Source organism: Etheostoma spectabile, unplaced genomic scaffold (genome assembly GCF_008692095.1).
Source record: "Etheostoma spectabile isolate EspeVRDwgs_2016 unplaced genomic scaffold, UIUC_Espe_1.0 scaffold273, whole genome shotgun sequence".
NCBI lineage: Eukaryota > Metazoa > Chordata > Actinopteri > Perciformes > Percidae > Etheostoma > Etheostoma spectabile.
The window spans coordinates 1,583,966-1,602,211 of record NW_022605577.1 but is presented as its reverse complement, the minus strand read 5'-3'; the positions used below and the strand labels follow the sequence as shown (position 1 = coordinate 1,602,211).

Genomic DNA, 18,246 nt, shown 5'->3' with positions numbered 1-18,246 from the left:
GTGTGTGTGTGTGTGTGTGTGTCTTCCACAGGACCAGGCAGGCAGACAGCAGAGTGCCGAAGTGTCAGTGAGGCCTCTGGACTCCGCCACAGAGCAGGTAACAAACCTTCACTCTATATTTTTTACGTACTTGTCATGACTTCCTCCATTTTTCATATGAGTGAGGGAAGGTGGAATTTATTTTGAAAGATTTCGACTGCATGCTGCTGATGGTTTTAGTCAGTAACAGACATTGCGGTGTCGGCTTGTGTATGTGAGCGTGTGTGCAAACCTTTCAGGTGGATGTCATTACTTTTGTTTTTTCTTTTGTTCACCCATTTTGGATGAGGTTTTGGTCTCGTAGGTGATCATTTCTGTCTGTTTTCATCAGTTCTACATATTTTACAACATTTATGTTTTTCATATACGGCCTAATTCCCTATTTTACATGTTGCTGGTTTTACCTGTCAACCCTAACGAAACAAGGGACAGGGTGTGTTCGTGTGCCAGGAACAATATAATGCTAATGATTAAAAAGATATTATATATGGTTGCATTTTCTTAACGAGCTGGAAAGAGAAGTAGAAGCAAAAGGATCAATTAGTTGAATAATCAATTAGTCGATCCACAGAAAATTAAAAAACTGTTTTATAATTATTTAATGGTTTATGTTATTTTCCAAGCAAAAATTGCCTAACCTCTTGTTCCACCATCTCAATAGTGAAAATGTTCTGCTTTTGGTTGCCATAGTAAACTCAGTATTTTTGGGGGTTTGGACTTTAGGTCGGACAAAGCAAGGCATTCGAAGACATCATCTGGGGCTTAAGGCGTTTGAGATGAGCATTTTTCTGACATTTCATAGATCAACTGAGTAATCGATTATTGTAGAAAATGATCTTTATTGAGGGGAAAAAAAGATTTGGTGACTTCTAAAGTAGCGATGCTCCCACTTTGATGATACGAGTAGATCATTTTGTCACTGACCCCTAAGTAAGATGAAAGGATTTGAAAGGGTGCTGGTAGGCGGAGAGGAAAGGATGATAAGACCCTGCAATGGAACAGGGAAGAGAATAAAAAGGGAAAAGCAAAATAAATAGTCTCTGAGTGTCTTTATACTGTACCAACTTAAATGATAAGAGACAGACAGGGTGTTTGACTCAGGCTCTGGATGCCTGAAACCCCTGCTGGGGCTGCAGAAGTTCATCATTTTCAAGTTCTCATCTGAGGACGCAGTAAAAGATTTAAGTTTTTAATTCTCTTTGTCTGAGATTTCCCAAACAACAGTGTCATATACCGCACTGTACCGGCGGAGTCAGATCTTGACGAGCTTTTAAGCCAGTGCTTATCACAGCATGCCATCACTTTTGTTTAACAGCCTTCCCTCCCCATCTCTCTCTTTGTCTCTCTGCCAATCCCAGCATGCCTTCTCTCTCCTTTCCTCCCTCATTTCCTCCCTTTATCCCTCCCTCCGTCATTCACAACATGTAACCTCTTATATTTTCCACATCTCACTTTCGACCCGTCTCTCAGGTTTTCTTCCAACACTCTGACGATGTAACTCAGTAGGGGGTTTCAGACATACACGTCCCCAACCGTGTCTCTTTTCTATCTCAAACATTTCCCCCTCATCCCCAACTCCTTCATCTTTCTGTTCTCGTCTCCTGTCTGACACATCAAGCCCTGGTGTTATGATTGTACGGTATAATGAGAGTTCCTCTAGATTGTTATTCCGTAGCCTTTAGATTAGAAATTGAATTTCTTTCATTTAATTAATTAAAAAAAAAAAGTGGTAAAGGATGATTCATTTTGTGATTACTTGTTTTGTTATGGCTCCAGCCCCCTGCAGAACTACACAGATGGAAGCGTGGATATACAGTATTATGTCTAACGGTTACAGTCACAAACAAACTGTCAGGGATTTCCTTTGAGATTACTCTTCATTTACCTGTATGATTTTCATCTCTAATAATTATAGTAAACCACTAACTAAACAAACATGGTGTTTCTGCTTTGGAGAGTGTTGTTGCCATTTAGTGTACGTCCTTTTAATACTTACCCAATTTTCTAGGATATGAGGATATTTTGCACATCCACAGTACTGTGGTGGGTTGAGGCTCCCCTCTGTTTTCTCTCTTTCATTTTACATCACTTGTCATGCCAGCTATAGCAAATTTAGCTGCTTCCATTGTCACCACACCATCAATTATTGGTTGGCCCTCTATTGCCGTTGCTAATGGAGACATGGAGGCTCTTTTTTGTTTTAATTTGAACTGCTAATCTCTGTATGTATAAAGTGTGAATACCATTATGTAACCTTGAATTAAATATCAGATGGACTAATTTGAGTATTAGCCCATCTTTAACTTTTTTATTTCAAATTCTTCATTCTATCACTGTGTAAGTTACCATGAAGAGCAACTAGACATTTTTATTTCAGTCACCATTCTTTATGGTATTTTGGATGATACATTGCAGATAGCTGCCATTGAGTGTTTGGTAATATACTGTAGTTGTGAAAATAGGTCTTGTTCCCAGGGACCAAGAAAGCTGTCCTGTCACCATAGCTAGGGTGCTGCTGTTAGTTGACCGTGTGTCCTCTCATTCTCAAACGACATTGTGTATGTGGTGCTTTCCCTTCTACAGCAGCATTCACATGAATCTCATCTCATCTAGTTGGCATGTAGCAAAGCATGTTTGTGTCTCAGATGGACAGAATGATGACACTCAAGGGTTGTTTTTGAAATAGCATACTAACGTACTACATTCTCTAAGCATTTACTGCATACTAAAAGAGCTTTGGACAGAGGCAGTATCGTAGCCTGTGACAGGGGGCTTGAACGTTTTTTAAGCCAAGGACCCCTTAACTGAAAGAGAGACGGAGCAGGGACCTCCTACTACATATATTGTATAAAATAAAGTTGCATGTTAAACTGGGTCTACAATAACCTGTAGGGCTGCCTATAGAATACTAAGCTATTAAAATAGCCTAATAGTTGTTGGCATGATTTTATAAATCATGTTTTAATGTTGAAACATACATGTGGCCCAGTGGATAAATTAATGAATCGACTATCTGTTGATGGCTATCTTAGTGACTAACTTGCCAATACGCTAGTAAGCCTATCATTAGTGGGGATTTAGATTTGCCAATGATATGACTTTTATTTTTTATTTTTTTAAACTTTAAAAAAGTAGCAATAATTTGTCTGTTTGAGTTGTTCCGTGTTGTCGTCAGTCGGAAGAGCCGTCGGCATCCATTTTGGCCGATTTGACTTGCAAAATCAGGCAGTGGGAAGTCGGACTCAATCTGATTGGTCGAGTGCTAGCCCTTGACTAGCGAATCAGTGCTTCTTCCACAATAAGGAGCCCGAGAGCTAACAACGCCAGCTACTTATTACTACTTACTTATTACTAGCCATCATATATTCTTCCGTTCAGCAAGCAATGACAGCAACGATCCTTCTGACTACTATCAACACACTCTGATGAAAACAATGACTAACAACAGCGTGCTCTGTGTTTACCGGGTCTAGAGAGATTGGAAAATATAAAATGGTTATTTTACAGCTGTAACCCTAAGACAATCAATAGTTGTGAGATGTAGATGACGGCAGTGCTGCTTTATTTGTGCTTTTATTGCATTTCCTCCGGAGGAAGTTGTGCTTGCAAATCAGATTCTCCAGCCAGAGAGCCAGCTGCTGTCATATGTCCAAGCTGCGTTGCCAGCGCTTGACTGATTGCCATTTAATGAATGTTTTCTGTCGGTCTCAGTTTTACACCAAAGAAGTGAATCAAATCATCTCCCTTTCTGTATGTGCTTCCTTGATTGTGTGTCACAACAAGCGTAATAATCCAGTGTATGCTCTATAATGTCTTCATGCAGCAACCATGGCTTGTATTGTCAGTTACCACAGAACCTGGGAGTGTCCATTGTGTACACATGCTCAACATTCCTCCACTTTATTGATTCCCAATGGGGAAATTACAATTTACACTCTGTTAGAAGTTGTTAGCTCTTATTGTCGCTGTCAATTCTTCCTTAATGCCATGTTGTCTGTCACTTAATCCTTTGTATCTCAAGTGATTTGCCTTTTGAAGTCCCATTTCATTAGCAACATTTGGCTATTCTACCATATCAGTATGTAGGGCATTTGAAAATGTTGTCATTCAACAAAAATATGGAAAATGTAATTAAATCTGATTAAATGAAAGGAATTACATCAGTTGAAAATGACAATTATGTTTAATGATAGGGAATGTGTTGTCAATTTATTCATGCAAAACTAGCTTGAAAGATTGAGGGCACACAAGTGCATGTTCACTGTTGCCCCACAACACAATATACATACATACATTTAAGTATAGGCAATATATCAATGTTATTTCAATATACGAGGCTAGATAGCGTCTTACAGACATCGTAATATGGCCCTTTTTCTGGTTTTAAAGGCCGTATTACAGTAAAGTTAAGTCATTTTCTGACCAGACTGTTCTAGCTGCTATATTATTACTATATTCACATTATTTATCAAAACTCAAATTGTGAACCTTACAATATTGTCGACATTGAGGTATTTGGTCAAAAATATTTAATTTTCTCCAGATTGCCCAGCTCTACATACATACATACATACATACATACATACATACATACATACATGTTATTTCATATATCCACTCCCAGGCTCCGTCAGTTTCTATGTGTGCTTTTCATGTTTGCTATATAGAGAGCCGTGGCTCCAAACCAGCTGCTTCAGCACAGGGCCCAGCTCTCCCAGCCTCAGCTCCAGCCGCAAGCCAAGCCCCAGCCTCTGGCTCAGCATCAGCAGCCCTCAGCGGGCAGGAGATCGCACCGCACCCTGCCCAAGGACCAAACCCAGCTCCTGTCGCTGCAGCACGACCACAGGCACAGGGAGCGGGAGAGGCAGAGGCAAAAGCCGGTGGCAACTGTCCAGAAGCTAACAGCTAATAGTGGGGGCACAGCTGCTGCTGCTGCTGCTTCCTCGCCCAGCCGCCCTGCAAACAGCCAGCGCTCAGCGGTAAACCCCTGCCTTGCACAGCTGTCTAGAACCCTTTGTCACCTCTACATCCCACATCTTTCAGTCTGTCTCTCACTTGATTGAGTTTGATGATTTATTTCTTCCAATATTTTTTCACACATTTATCTATTTTTTTTTGTTTTATTGTGTACTCTCTATCCTTTTCAGTTACCATTTGTTTGTCACGTCATCCTTATCTCACTTGCTCAAAGGTCTGGAGAACAAAAGTCAAAGGTTATGTAGACAGAGTTCAGACCGGGACATTTCCCCAAGGAAGAACTGAGGGCAGAGCCCGACACCGGTGCTCACCGTGTGACAATGCTGCCCGCGCTGACTCCTCTACGTGTTGGCTTTGTTTTGATATCTTTTAAAATCTGAATTCAAAGCATCCAATTTTTGACATGAAGCTATGACGATTTCCTCAGCTTCCTGTATTTTTTTAATTTTTGCATGCATGGTTGCGTATGCTGACTGTGTGTGTAGGTAGACAACATGTGGCCCATTCACTCTATTCTTAGAAGAGTAGCTAAACCACACAGGGAACTTGAACTGGAAACAAACCAAAGGTGCCATTTCTAGAGAAAGGCATTTTTAAACAGTTATAGTCAAAAAAATCTGGTTTCATTATTTATTTATTTAATTATTGCTTGATCCAGAACGCTGTTTGACCAAACAGATTGTGTCAGTATGTGGTTATTCATATTGTATGTCCAAGCTTTCGTCCCCTGTAACTTATCTTTCACTGATCAGCATCAAAGTGCTTAAAATTCAACCATTATTGTTTTAGCTGACAATGCCAATGCCTGATTTAATCTGGAATTAGCAACTAAGAAAAACACTGAGCTGTAGGGTTTGTTTATGAGCCAGTGATTAGTGGTACTCTCTTCATGTCGGAGCCAGTATGTATAAAACGTCTTTGAAATAGTCCTAAGAATGTTCATAGAAGTAAAAAAAAAATGTGTACTAAAAGTTGGGCCAAGAACATTTCTATGAAGTAGTATGTGAGTAAGTTTTAACACAGATTTCAAGGTCATTCTAAAGTGCTGACTACAGTGACTCCAAAGTGTTGTAAACTATAGCCTGCAATCATGTCTACCCACAATATCCTTCCCTAAGCATGGGATCAGCCTATTGTGATCCTTCAAGTCATGGCTGCATTACAGCTGCATTACAGTTGTATGCGCACTTCGTCATGATGATTCATATATATGTGTGTGTCTGTGTTTTCTGTCTGTCTGTCTGTCTGTCTGTGATATATAGTTGTGTGGTTTTGGTTGTGATATATGTTTTATCTATATTATATATAGATATATATTAGGTATGTATGTGTATAGTTATGTATGTGTATGTGTTTGTATGTATGTGTGTAGTGTATTGTGTGTGTGTATATATATGTGTGGTGGGTGTGTGTGTGTGTATAATGTGTGTGTTGTGTGTGTGGGTTGGGTGTGTATATATATACAGTATATGTATATATGTGTGTGTTTATATATAAAGTGCATGTGTGTACTGTATATGTGTAGTAAAGTTGGGCTTGTACTGTGAATGGGAAAAAGAAATTATCTTAGTGTGACTACCTGATTAAACGGTGGACTGAGTCAATTTTTCTATGATTACACACACACACACACCTTACATGTGTGTTATCTTTTAGATGGACTTCCAGGAATCAAACCTAGCCAGGCTGCTTTTGGCCGCTGGTCTGCCCAGCCAGATGCACTCTAGGCTGGGCTCGGGGAGCAGCTCCAGTCCCTGTACTCCAGCCCTACAGAGAGCTCACCTCAACCAGGTATACACGGTTATATACACACACACACCAGAAGACGTTTGCTAAATAAGTTTGTAGTGTCTTGTAATCCAAAATGTTTGGCATGGCACAGAAATATAATTCAACTTAAAAACTATACCACACCACATGTGCTCACTATTTCTCTACTGAATGTGTCCTGCTCTTTTCTTCCTCTATTTCATATATTTAGGCAGTGTTTTTATCTAGTCAATTATTTTCTATTACCCGCTTCACTTATGGGTGTTAGGTTGTTTTTATACACATGATCTTATTTTTATACTATTGCCACTTAAACGTGGCAATAGTATAAACGTGATAATGTATGACATACAGTAATAAAATGACCATGGGTGAACCTTTTTATTTTACTTTTGCAGAATGCCAATCTGCGCTCCAGTCGAGACGCCCCTCACAGCAGCTCTATGTCAGATATGGCCATCTCCCCGTTGTCCCCATTCTCCCCTACGTCCCCAACTGATGATGTCTTCTGGGACTCTGGGACGCCACCGAAGGTGAGCAACGACTGGCCTGTTATCCACTGGATGCCACATTAGGGTTACATGCCAGCAGGTTAGAGGAATCACAATGACGAGGCAAAAATGTAAGCAATCGAAAGAGGAAATTGTTTTCATAGTCATGCCAGTCGCAAGATGTAGCCTGCATCACATGAGATTGGCATTACGTGGTTGTGTGTGCCAAGCATCCTGCATTGTGGTTGTTGCAAGCTAAGGAAGTGACGCACACAGCAAACAGTTGGCTGTGTGTGTGTGTGTACAACAAGTTACTTCCAAAATGTAATACATTATAGATACAGTAACTAGTTACTGTCATTTGAGTAATTAGTTATCTTACAATATGACTGTCTTTGAATTGTAATGCTTCACACTACTTTTTGCATTACTTTTGAGTTACTTCCACCAAAATAACAGTGGAAGTTTAATGTGAGCTGGTAGCTTGTGAATCTCACCACGGGATCTACAGAGTCTCGTCTTTTATTCATCCACACTGTGGGACACAGATGTTGTCCGTAGCGCCTCTGGTTCTGGCTCTGACTGCGGGACAGCACCTCGCTTCAGTGCAGCGTAATAACTCTCGTATGTCCATCTCATAAATATAGAAACAGTCTTTGCAATCATCTCAAAATGCAACAACAGGAAATAACGTTTCTCTTTCACTCACAGATTTTCTTCTTCTGGTGCTGAAATGTGCCGCGGTGTTTGTGAATTCTTACAAAAACAAAACACTTATTACCGCTTTACAACAATAAGCAACACATCACTGCAACACGAAACTGACTCATTTCTCACAACGCTGTGTGTATATCTGGGGGAGGAGAGGGGTTGTGCTTTACCCCAAGGCTTGTTATAAAGTGCCTTTAACTGATAAAATCTCTATGATAAACACACCTTCCTTATTAAAACACACCATTCACTCTGTCTTGTATCGCTGCGCCCCAACTAGGTGTTTCACAAACAGAATAGGCTGTTAGATGTATTTACCAACAGAACACCATATGGAGTTGATAGAACAGCTAATAACTACTACAGAGAGAGGAGGGGAGCCCAATAAAGCTGTCTGTTGGCTGTCTTATGTTATTTAACTAACTGGAGGCCATATGGAGTCGCTAGAGCAGTTAATAACTCTGTACTCTCTCCTGTGATTGTAGTATGGGGGCTGCTTTAAAACGCTGGTGTGGCTTTAAAACTCTTTCTGGGGACACAATATGTTTTGCTGGTAATTTGCTGTAGCAAAGCCAGGGATTTAATGCTTCTTACAAATTCAAATAATCTTACATGAGCTTAAATAGTGTAACACTCTTTGATAATTCAGACTCATGGAGCCACAAAATGTCCATTTGAAAAGTTGCAAATGTTAGGAAGGTGTTGACACATGCTTTTCATTTATTTGGAAATTTGTGTAATGTACCTGCAGATATTTCTTCAATTTTTTTTTTTTTTTTTGCAGATCCGTTTTATATTTGCAAATTATTTTTGGGAGTTTACTTACTTTTGTTATTAGTGGAATGTGTTTTATATTCACAAATAACACATTTATTCACAGATTGTCAATTTTTTCTCCCAAACGTAATGAGACATATCTCACCCCCTACCCCTACTTCGTAGACCACGATTTTGATATCATGGGTGTGTCGCAATAATAGAAAGGAAACAGCAGACACAGAGTTCGCTGTGTGTGTGCGCATGTTCAGGGGAGCCAGATGCAGGATGTGGGCAACTTGTCCGAAAGATGACAGGTATTCCCACAGTCGACTTCCTGCTCTGCTGGGTGTGTCTTCCTCTCTGTAAGTAGGCCATGTGACCCAGGAGATGAGAGGTGAAAAAGTCACCAGCTGGCCGGTACAACTGAGAGTGAAGTGTCGAAAGATCCCGTTTAAAGCCCAGGGCTTTGCAACACTTACACAGATTGATCTGGTATTGATTTCACAATGCTGACTAACAGTGAATGCAACGCTGTTGAAAAAAGGTTAGGAAATATCCCTGAGTCAGATCACATGTCCACACCACATGTGAGATTTGGACACAGCTTTGGAGAGTTTAAAGGAGCCACATGCCAATGTTAAGAAATAGCTAAGCCAAAATGGTCTCATTAGATTCTCAGGAATAAATATCTCCCGGTGGGTTATTAAAGATTTTACTGTACTCTGATCTACACCCTTTCAGGCAGTTTAGAGATTGTTGTACATAAAGGTTTCACAACTGCAAACACCTACCTATAATTAGCTGAAACCCTGCTTGGCTAGACGTGAGATCCTCGTAAAGAGCCCCCGCTCAAACACATAAAAAGTGAAACCAGTAATCAGGACCGTCTTTGTGTATTCACTCAATATGTGCTTTCTGTCAAGTTTCACTAACTATGTGTTTCTGTCAAGTCAGTCCAATTGATTCCTCTTCTGCTCCAGGTCCCAGAACGCACAACCTCAAAGTTCTACTGTAGAGAGCTGGTGATGGGACACAAGCGGGCCGCTTCGAGGTAGAACACAACTACACTGTGTTTAATAATCACCCATTGATTTTTTTTTTGTGTGTGCGTACTTTTGTCTTATTTTTCATGTTTCTTATTCTATATTTTGTCTTCTCTCTTCTATATTTTGCGCTTTTTTCCCCTCTTGTTTATATTTACCCATATTTGACCCACACTAAACACATAACCCAGAGATATGTGCCGGTCTTGAAGGTTGGCCCATTTGTTTGTGCATAAGCCAATAACATACAGTAATGTCACTTTTTGTCAAACAAATATGTATAAAATCAGTATTTTAGATTGACAGTGGTTGAAACTGAATCATCCCCTGACTCTGTAGTCACACGTATTTCTACAGACTATTTTTTACATCTTTCAGGTCACAGTAATGGTTCAGTGTTTTTGACTGCAGCAGTCAGCTGTTTTAGCAAAAGAAAAAAGCTCTAAAAACCTACTATAAGGTACCTGTTCAGCACCAAATGACAAACACACAAAGGACTAGCTAGTGAGCAAAGAGGATCATTTAGAGCCCGATATTTCCCTCAGGAGTAGGTGGAGAGCAAATCAGATATTGAAAGAAAGTGAATATTTACCTCTGTTTGTCAGGTGGCCAGAAACACGATTCCAAATGACCCTCAAACCTCCATGTCTGCTGGATATGTAAATAGGCAACTGTTTGCTAACACGTTGGCCTTGACGACTTTATACCATGTCAACATGTCAAATATTCTGTTTAGAGGTTGTATCCCAGAAACCAAATAGGACAAAAACAGTACTCCTTTAACCACGGTAGTGTTGTTTCTAGCTAGATAGTTATTGTTCATCCCATTCTTATGGCCAGGCACCTCACACACACACACGTGTGTTTTTCCTGTTTTTAACAAACTGTGTAAATGGGCAGAATCAGACTAGTTTACATAGTGACAAATATGGTAAATGAATGAGTCAGTTTGAGACTTTTAACATTGTTAAACCTTGACATAACAATGTAAATTTAGAAAAGAAGCCATGTTGTACACATTGAATCATCAAAATCACCTACCAGCAGATCTGTTAATAAGGCAATACGTTCACTGACTCATATTGAAGCATTTGATTTACTTATCTACAACGTAGACTCATAACAATGAGGAGTCTCTTGACTTTGGGAATACAAACATCGCTGCATGAATGATATACAATGCAACTGTTTGTCCTTAAATTGGGAATGAGAAAAGTCTTATTCTCAACGAGAATGTAAATACACATTCTTTATTTCTAATGTTTGGTTTTGTAGCTAAGGATGGGAATCACAAGGTACCTCACGATATTATACAACACACATGGCTCAAAATACTGAAAATATCACTATTCAGCAATTCTGCTAGACAGTCCCATGGTGCTACATCACGATGTCCGTCCAACCACGAATACTAAATGCCTGTGAAAAGTGTTTTCTCTCTTCATTCACAAATAAGTCCAACAAGTTTTCAATCTGTAAATTAAATTGACACGACTATAGAGCTACCAGGGGTCCAGACTTTGGACTTAAACGTGGGTGGGGGCATCTGTTATTTTCCTCTTTTTTTTTTTTAAAGATGATTTCTTTTTGGGCTTTTCCGCCTTTGATAGGACAGGTAGGTGAGAAAGGGGAGGAAGACATGCAGGAAATCGTCACAGGTTGGAGTCAAACCCTGAGCCTCTGCGTCGAGGCATAAACCTCCCTGTATATGTGCGCCTGCTCTACCCGCTGAACCAACCCGGCTACAGCTAGTTAACGTCTGTTCAAGTTTCCCTCATTCATGTGTCGAGTGCCACCTGAAGGAGCAGTGAAATCTGAGAGCAGTGAAATCTATTAAAGTTCCTTATTTTAAATATCCATATTTGGCGCCAACGTATCGATTCTCGTATCACACGGAGAAGGACAATGATATATTGCCGTTTTGATATTTTGTCCCACCCCTAAGTTATCCTTTCTTCTAGAGGGAGCCTTATTTATTGTGAGGATTTACAGTATATCACACTACAATTCAGCTTACTGGCATACACCATTGAAGAACAATCGGTCATGGGTAGATCAGATTAGTTAAGCTTGCATGATTATTTTCCATTCGATAAATCTAATGCCGAGACTGTCGGGTCGTTGCAGTGGCAGTGTGAAGGATACACTCAAGATGAAAACGTATAGAAGTGTATAATGTATGATACACTCTCCATCTTTGTCACTCTGTATGTGTGTCTCTTTCTCCATCTAGTGGCAGTCCCGGGTCGGTCGCAGACAAGAGTGGACGGTCCGTGTCCTCCAGCTGCAGCAACCACCCAGGTCTGTGCAGTTAGCCACACACCGTTACCTGCTGTATGAGCAATACAAACACACACTCATCAGCTCTGCTCATAGATATAAAATGAGTAGTTACGTCATCTCTGGTGGCTTCTGAAATGAAATAGTTTTGTTGTAGTTCGTTTTAATGAGACTTAAAGGGTAACTACTTTTTTTTTTCAACCTGGACCCTATTTTCTCATGCTTTTTTTTTTGACTGATGGACAATGACATTGGTCCAGTATTAGGCCAGATCGCTGCAGTTGGCAGTGGCGAAACTGGCTACAATGTAAGTTACTACAAACTACTATTTTTTTGGGACTGTTATTGCCACTCTTCATTTTAACCCCAACCGGTTGTCAGACACCGCCTACCAAGAGCCTGGGTCTGGGTCTGTCCCAGGTTTCTGCCTAAAAGGAAGTTTTTCCTCGCCACTGTCGCACTGTTGCTTGCTCTGGAGGGAACTACTAGAACTGTTGGGTCCTTGTAAATTCTGGAGTATGGTCTAGACCTATTCTATCTGTAAAGTGTCTTGAGATAACTTGTTATGAATTGATACTATAAATAAAATTGAATTGAAAATTGAATTGACTTGATAGGGCAATTGCGCAGCTTGTATTTACCTTCACCAAAGTGCTAGTTTTGCCACTGACAGGCTCCGATTAATATTCAGAGTGTGTGACAACATTATGGAAAGGATTTTTAAGGAGGCTGCCCTTTCTGTTAAAGAGTGAGATCCTATTTTTAAACATAACAATATATGTGAAATTGTGTTCGCTAAAGCCACAGTACATAAAGTGTAATTTTAGCTTCATTCAAAGTCATCAGAAACTAAAGAAAATTATGAATAGCCTTTTTGGGTCATATTTTCACTTTTTCTGACCATCACAACTCTAGTTTTGGTTGAAATAAACACATAGCTTACGATTCTGCGAGCTGTTTCTGGTTAAACAGAAAGGTCTTAAAGAGGTTTTAAAAATACATAGCTGTGTAGGGATCCTATCCATACTAATGACAAATTACAATAATAATCTGAGCCTTTCAGTGGCCAAAAATTGACAATGCACATTTGCCCCTTAGGGTTACATTGCAGTGTGGTCCGTGGCTACTGGTTACGGCAATCACGCTTAATACTGGACCAATTCAAAGATTGTTATTCCTATCAGTCACTTACGCACAAAGACATCGGAAAATAGGGTCCCACTTGGAAAAAAATACTTACCCTTTAATTTCTCTGTTTGGGTTTCTACATAACAAAACTTAATTGTTTTGACCTCAGAATTTAACTCTTAATATGCATTCATAACAGTAGCCTGAGCATATACAGACTTCTATTCTATGATACAACATTCAAGATGTAAAAGTAATAATGTAAATGTTATTTTCATGACGATTAGTTGCAAATTGACATGTAGAACTAATTTTTTAACATAGAGCCCTGTCAGCGGCACAGTTGATGTCATCCAAACATTTCCCGTCCAGTCAGAGCGTGAATCGTGTTTAAACAAATCACATATGAATATGTTGAAGAGTTTTGGTGTGTTCCACTCTGGTTCCTGATTTACAAATCATTCAATCATTCAGATTGCCTTTTCAAAACAAGTAATTTCATTTTTGTTTTTGAGGATGCACAAGGAGGACTATAAGGACATTATTAAGCTAAGAAGTTAATTAGCAGTCTTATCAATGACTCAATACATTCTCTTTGTATCAAATATTTTCCCCAACATTTTTAGGTCTTGAACTATATTTGTGGTGTTCTTAATAAGTCACCGGTTTCTCAGCTTACACACAACATATCATCCTGGTTCACATGCTCATACGCCTACAACATCCATAAGCTCTTATAGGATATTTACTTCATTTTGATATTTACTTCATTTTTACTTCATTTTTAAAATTCAACGATAAATAACATGTTTATTTCAGGACAGGCAAGAAAATCATTTAAAAAAATCCTCAACAAACATACAGTTCAAAATTATTGTAAATGATTCAAATAAGGATTCCCATGTTCAAAAAGGAAATTAAAAAGTTTCTTTTTTTGTACTTTAGTTAAATACGAATCAATTTAATTCTTTACTTATTTATGTATGTATGTATGTATGTATATATACATATACATGCATACGTATATACATATTTACACACACATATACACATGCATACTAGGAGTGTGCAAAAAAATCAATTCACATTAGTACCGCGGTTCAAGCTCTACAGATTCAAAATCGATTCTAAAATTATTTAATTTTTTGTTTTGTAAAGGCATGTATACTATGACATAGGAAAAGTGTTTTTGAATCAAATCTTGAGCCTAAAAATCAGTATCGAATTGTGGCATTTCTGAATCGTGCACCCCTAATGCATACACATATACACACATGCATACACACACACTCATGCACAAATGCATATACACATTTATCTTTTTCTGCAGCCACGCCAAAGCCGACAACAGACCGTACATCACACTTAGTATAAAGCAGCGAGAGGGCACAGCGCCGAGTAATGAGTTCAAAGCTACCTGCGTGTCTCGAGAGAAAGAAGCAACTCCTCTCTTTCAAAGCTCTGCTCTCTGTGTCATCTTTGCGTAGCAGCGAGGAAGCTCTTGTTGTGGCTGCAGGTGACAGAAAGAAGAGAGGAAGATGTGGAGAATATGTTTAGTATTTCAAAGTGTGTGTGTGTGTGTGTGTGTGTGTGTGTGTGTGTGTGTGTGGGGAGAGGAAACAGCTTTTGATGCCTCCCACTCAGTTTGGCCGCGGGCCTCGACCTTCTTTATCTGGAGCCACAGATCAGAGATTCTCCTAGAGACTCATACAGCTGTATTGTGGCAAAAAAAAAGCTTTTTATCTGCTCATGAACTGAGAAAAAGCAGCTTTCTTCTTTGATGTATGCTGTTGTTGGAAAGGGTGTCTGCAGCAATGATATACACTGTATATATTATTAGTGTAACCAGGGAAGGTGTTGCTTCTTTTGACTTATTTCCCAGAATCTCTTGGTATGTGCTGGAAGGACAGTGGCCATCATTTTTTAGCTCAGACTTGCAGAGTTTTGAAGCCAGTGTCCAGTAATAATAGGAACTCTGGTCCCATCTAGTGGCCGGCTCTCAAACAACTTGATGCCCAACACATTGATTAATGTGACCACCATTTGTCAACACATTAAAGCTGGTGTAATCAAATGACTGTGTGTATATCAAAAGGGCATTTCGGAAATGAGTGGTCACTAAGAATTATCTCCTAACTCTCTCTCAGTTTCTCTCACCTCCTACAGAGTTGTGTGTGTGTGTGTGTGTGTGTGTGTGTGTGTGTGTGTGTGTTTGTGTGTGTGTGTGTAGTCTTTCAGCTCATTGGTTTACTGTAGCTTTACTGCATAGCTCCAAACACCCACTGTACAGCTGCTTAGCACCACTCAGATACAAGCAATGACTTGCTAATGGACTTAAAATGTTTTTTGTCATAGGTTCAATGTTATAATGTTGGATTTTCACATAAAAACTTCAATTAACAAGGTATTTTAGACAAATCCATGAGAGCTATGGTAATTGTGAGCGAGGTTAATTGTGTCAGTCTGGTCTTGACTGGCTAATTGTGCATTCAGGAAACATGGCTTAAATCAAAATATGTCATATTTGGTAACAAGAAAAGTGAATGTAAGGGTTAAAGATTTCTTGTGAGTGCACTTTGATGAGAGGCTAACATGGGGAAAACAGATCAATAATGTTAATAAGTGTGAGAAAGTGATAAATGTAATGTGTTCCCTCTCAGGTAGTACTGGGTTCTGACAGGGACTACTAATGGTTTACAGAGCAATATTAAGGTCAAGAATAGACTATGTCTGTATATGTTATGGAACAGCAGCTGAATCACACTTAAAAAAACATGTAATGTTTGTAATACAGACCAAGGATCTGAGGTTATGTTGTGGGGCCCTTCTTACAACCCCAGTTCCAGCTTTACTGGTTGAGGTGGGGGAGATGATGCCATTGTCAATTCGACGAGAGAAACTGGCGATGCAATATGTTGTTAACTTGTGGGGATATAAAGAAGAGCACCCAGCAAAAGCAGTTCTCAATAAAAATCACCAAAAAGGGGGAGAAACTGGGACTAGGAGAGGCAGGTGTGGCCCCGCAAGTGTACTGGGCAGTTATACCTCCATGGTTGCTGCCATCTACATCTTGAAAGTAGTGTATATCCGGGGTTGGTTAAACAAAGGCTAGGTAAGCTTTGGGGGACATATCTTCAGATTTACACAGATGGATCTCAAGAGCCACAAACTGGGAAGAAGGGTTTGCTTTTTATTAGTGCTGTCAGTTAAACGTGTTTTTTACGGCGTTAACACAAACCCATTTTAACGTCAACGTTTTTTTATCGCAAGATAAACGTTCTTTTTGGCCTAGCAAACTTTTGGAGTTTTTTTTTTCACATGCTGTTGCAACAACTAGTAAAGTTAGAAAAACTACTACACAGCACCGGATCTAGCTAGACCGGAAACAAAACAGGCACGCCGCACACTCTTGTTTGGGCTTGTGAGCGGCCAAAGAGTAGTAACGTTACGTTTTGAGTGGATGTTGAGTTGGAGTTGCCAAATCATGATCATCAGCGATCATTGCAGCACATCCTGTCTGAAATACCAATTGATGGCCAAGCACACAGCTGGTGCCAATTCCCCCCCCCCCCCCCGTCAAAATGAATTTTTTCACCCTTTTATTGATGGACGGTGTTACACTGTGTGAGAGATCATTTGCTCAATGTGTGAATGACTGCTCCAAGTGAGAATGTTAGTGGGAAATTGAACACAGCAGTAGGCTATAATGCCAATGTTGTTTTCAATAGAAATAGAGCATTAAAATGAGAAAAAATAATTGGACAAATAGAATTTAGACTAGATAAATATGTGCGATTAATTGCGAGTAAACTATGACATTAATCGCGATTATATTTTTAAATCGTTTGCCAGCACTACTTTTTATATTCCTCAACTTGAAATCCTACAGCTCAAACAACTGTCTGAGAGGGCCTCGGTTTATACAACAGAGCTAATTTGGGCACTACAGTGGGTGAAGGAAGTGTTGCCAAGTAAGAGCGGTCATATGTTCAGGTTCAGCCTCAGTTTAAAAAACTCTGTTAGGAAGCAGTTGGGGAGCTGGGCCAGACCTTGTTATGGAAGTGATGGCTCTGTTGTATAAGATCGAGAAGGCTGGAGGAATTGGTGTGATTCTTTTTTTTTTTTTTTTTTTTTTTTTTTGCTAGTGCCTGCACATGTTGGGGTATAATCCTGAAAATGCTAAATAAAGTTGTCCTTTAGAGTCAGATATTTCCCTCAAGGGATAGTGGACTTACAGGAATCTGGTGGACAGACACACAAATCCAAATGACACGATCAGGTTGTTGACAACGGCTCATAATAACTTACCGGTAATTGCTCCAACCACACCCTACTGCCATTTCACAACTGCTACTAATTTTGTGTGGTGTGTGTTGTGTGTGTTGTGTGTGTGTGTGTGTGTGTGTGTGTGTGTGTGTGTGTGTGTGTGTGTGTGTGTGTGTGTGTGTGTGTGTGTGTGCGTGTGCGTGGTAGGCTACATCAAACTGGAGAGTCCTCTGCTACAGCACCGTCTCCAGCAGCACAGGAGGGCACAAGAAAACGTGACCAGTGGACATACACAAGTAAATGTTGCTTTTTTGCCATATTCAAATTATTCCTCGAGTTTTTGATGCAATTTTAGGGATTTGTATAATCCATTTAACTATATACTATACAGCCCACTGTGTTTCCACACGGATGATTTCTATTGAGATGAGACCTCATGCGCCAAGTCCGGCGCGGGTCCCCAGGTCTGGCGTCACCCAGCCGACTTGGCGGAAGAGGGAGTTTAAACACTGCGGGGACACAGAGCTGGTAGGCTGATTGGGTTTAAGAGACCTGACATAGGGCTGGGCCAAATAGAGAAAATCAAATATCACAATATTCTTGACCGAATACCTCAATGAAATTGATTTTGAAATTGCGATGATATTGTATGGTTTACTATTGGTGCTTTGACAAAATGTTATTTATGAGATTTTTGATCAATATTCTCCAGAAATGACTTGGTGGGTAAAGGTAAATTAAAGAACAGCTAGAACAGTCTGGTAAGTTCAGAAAATGACATC

At 39.7% G+C, this 18,246-nt stretch overlaps 1 protein-coding gene and 1 long non-coding RNA gene across 4 annotated transcripts in view; one reads left to right on the top strand and one right to left on the bottom strand.

Moving 5' to 3' along the window:
• Positions 1-18,246, top strand: part of si:zfos-2326c3.2 (misshapen-like kinase 1) — an 80,156-nt gene that overhangs the window by 45,209 nt on the left and 16,701 nt on the right. For 2 of the 3 annotated variants that reach the window (XM_032510832.1, XM_032510831.1), the window contains exons 15-21: positions 32-97; positions 4,707-5,018; positions 6,673-6,807; positions 7,185-7,319; positions 9,728-9,798; positions 12,024-12,091; positions 17,672-17,760. In XM_032510832.1, coding sequence (XP_032366723.1) covers positions 32-97; positions 4,707-5,018; positions 6,673-6,807; positions 7,185-7,319; positions 9,728-9,798; positions 12,024-12,091; positions 17,672-17,760 — 876 coding nt within the window. The remainder of the gene's footprint in view (positions 1-31; positions 98-4,706; positions 5,019-6,672; positions 6,808-7,184; positions 7,320-9,727; positions 9,799-12,023; positions 12,092-17,671; positions 17,761-18,246) is intronic. The other variant, XM_032510833.1, reaches the window with a different exon arrangement.
• Positions 8,752-18,246, bottom strand: part of LOC116685915 (uncharacterized) — a 10,381-nt gene continuing 886 nt past the window's right edge. Inside the window, exons 2-3 of the long non-coding RNA XR_004331081.1 lie at positions 14,616-14,708; positions 8,752-12,122 (exon numbers count right to left, since the gene is read on the bottom strand). This is a non-coding gene — a long non-coding RNA (uncharacterized LOC116685915). The remainder of the gene's footprint in view (positions 12,123-14,615; positions 14,709-18,246) is intronic.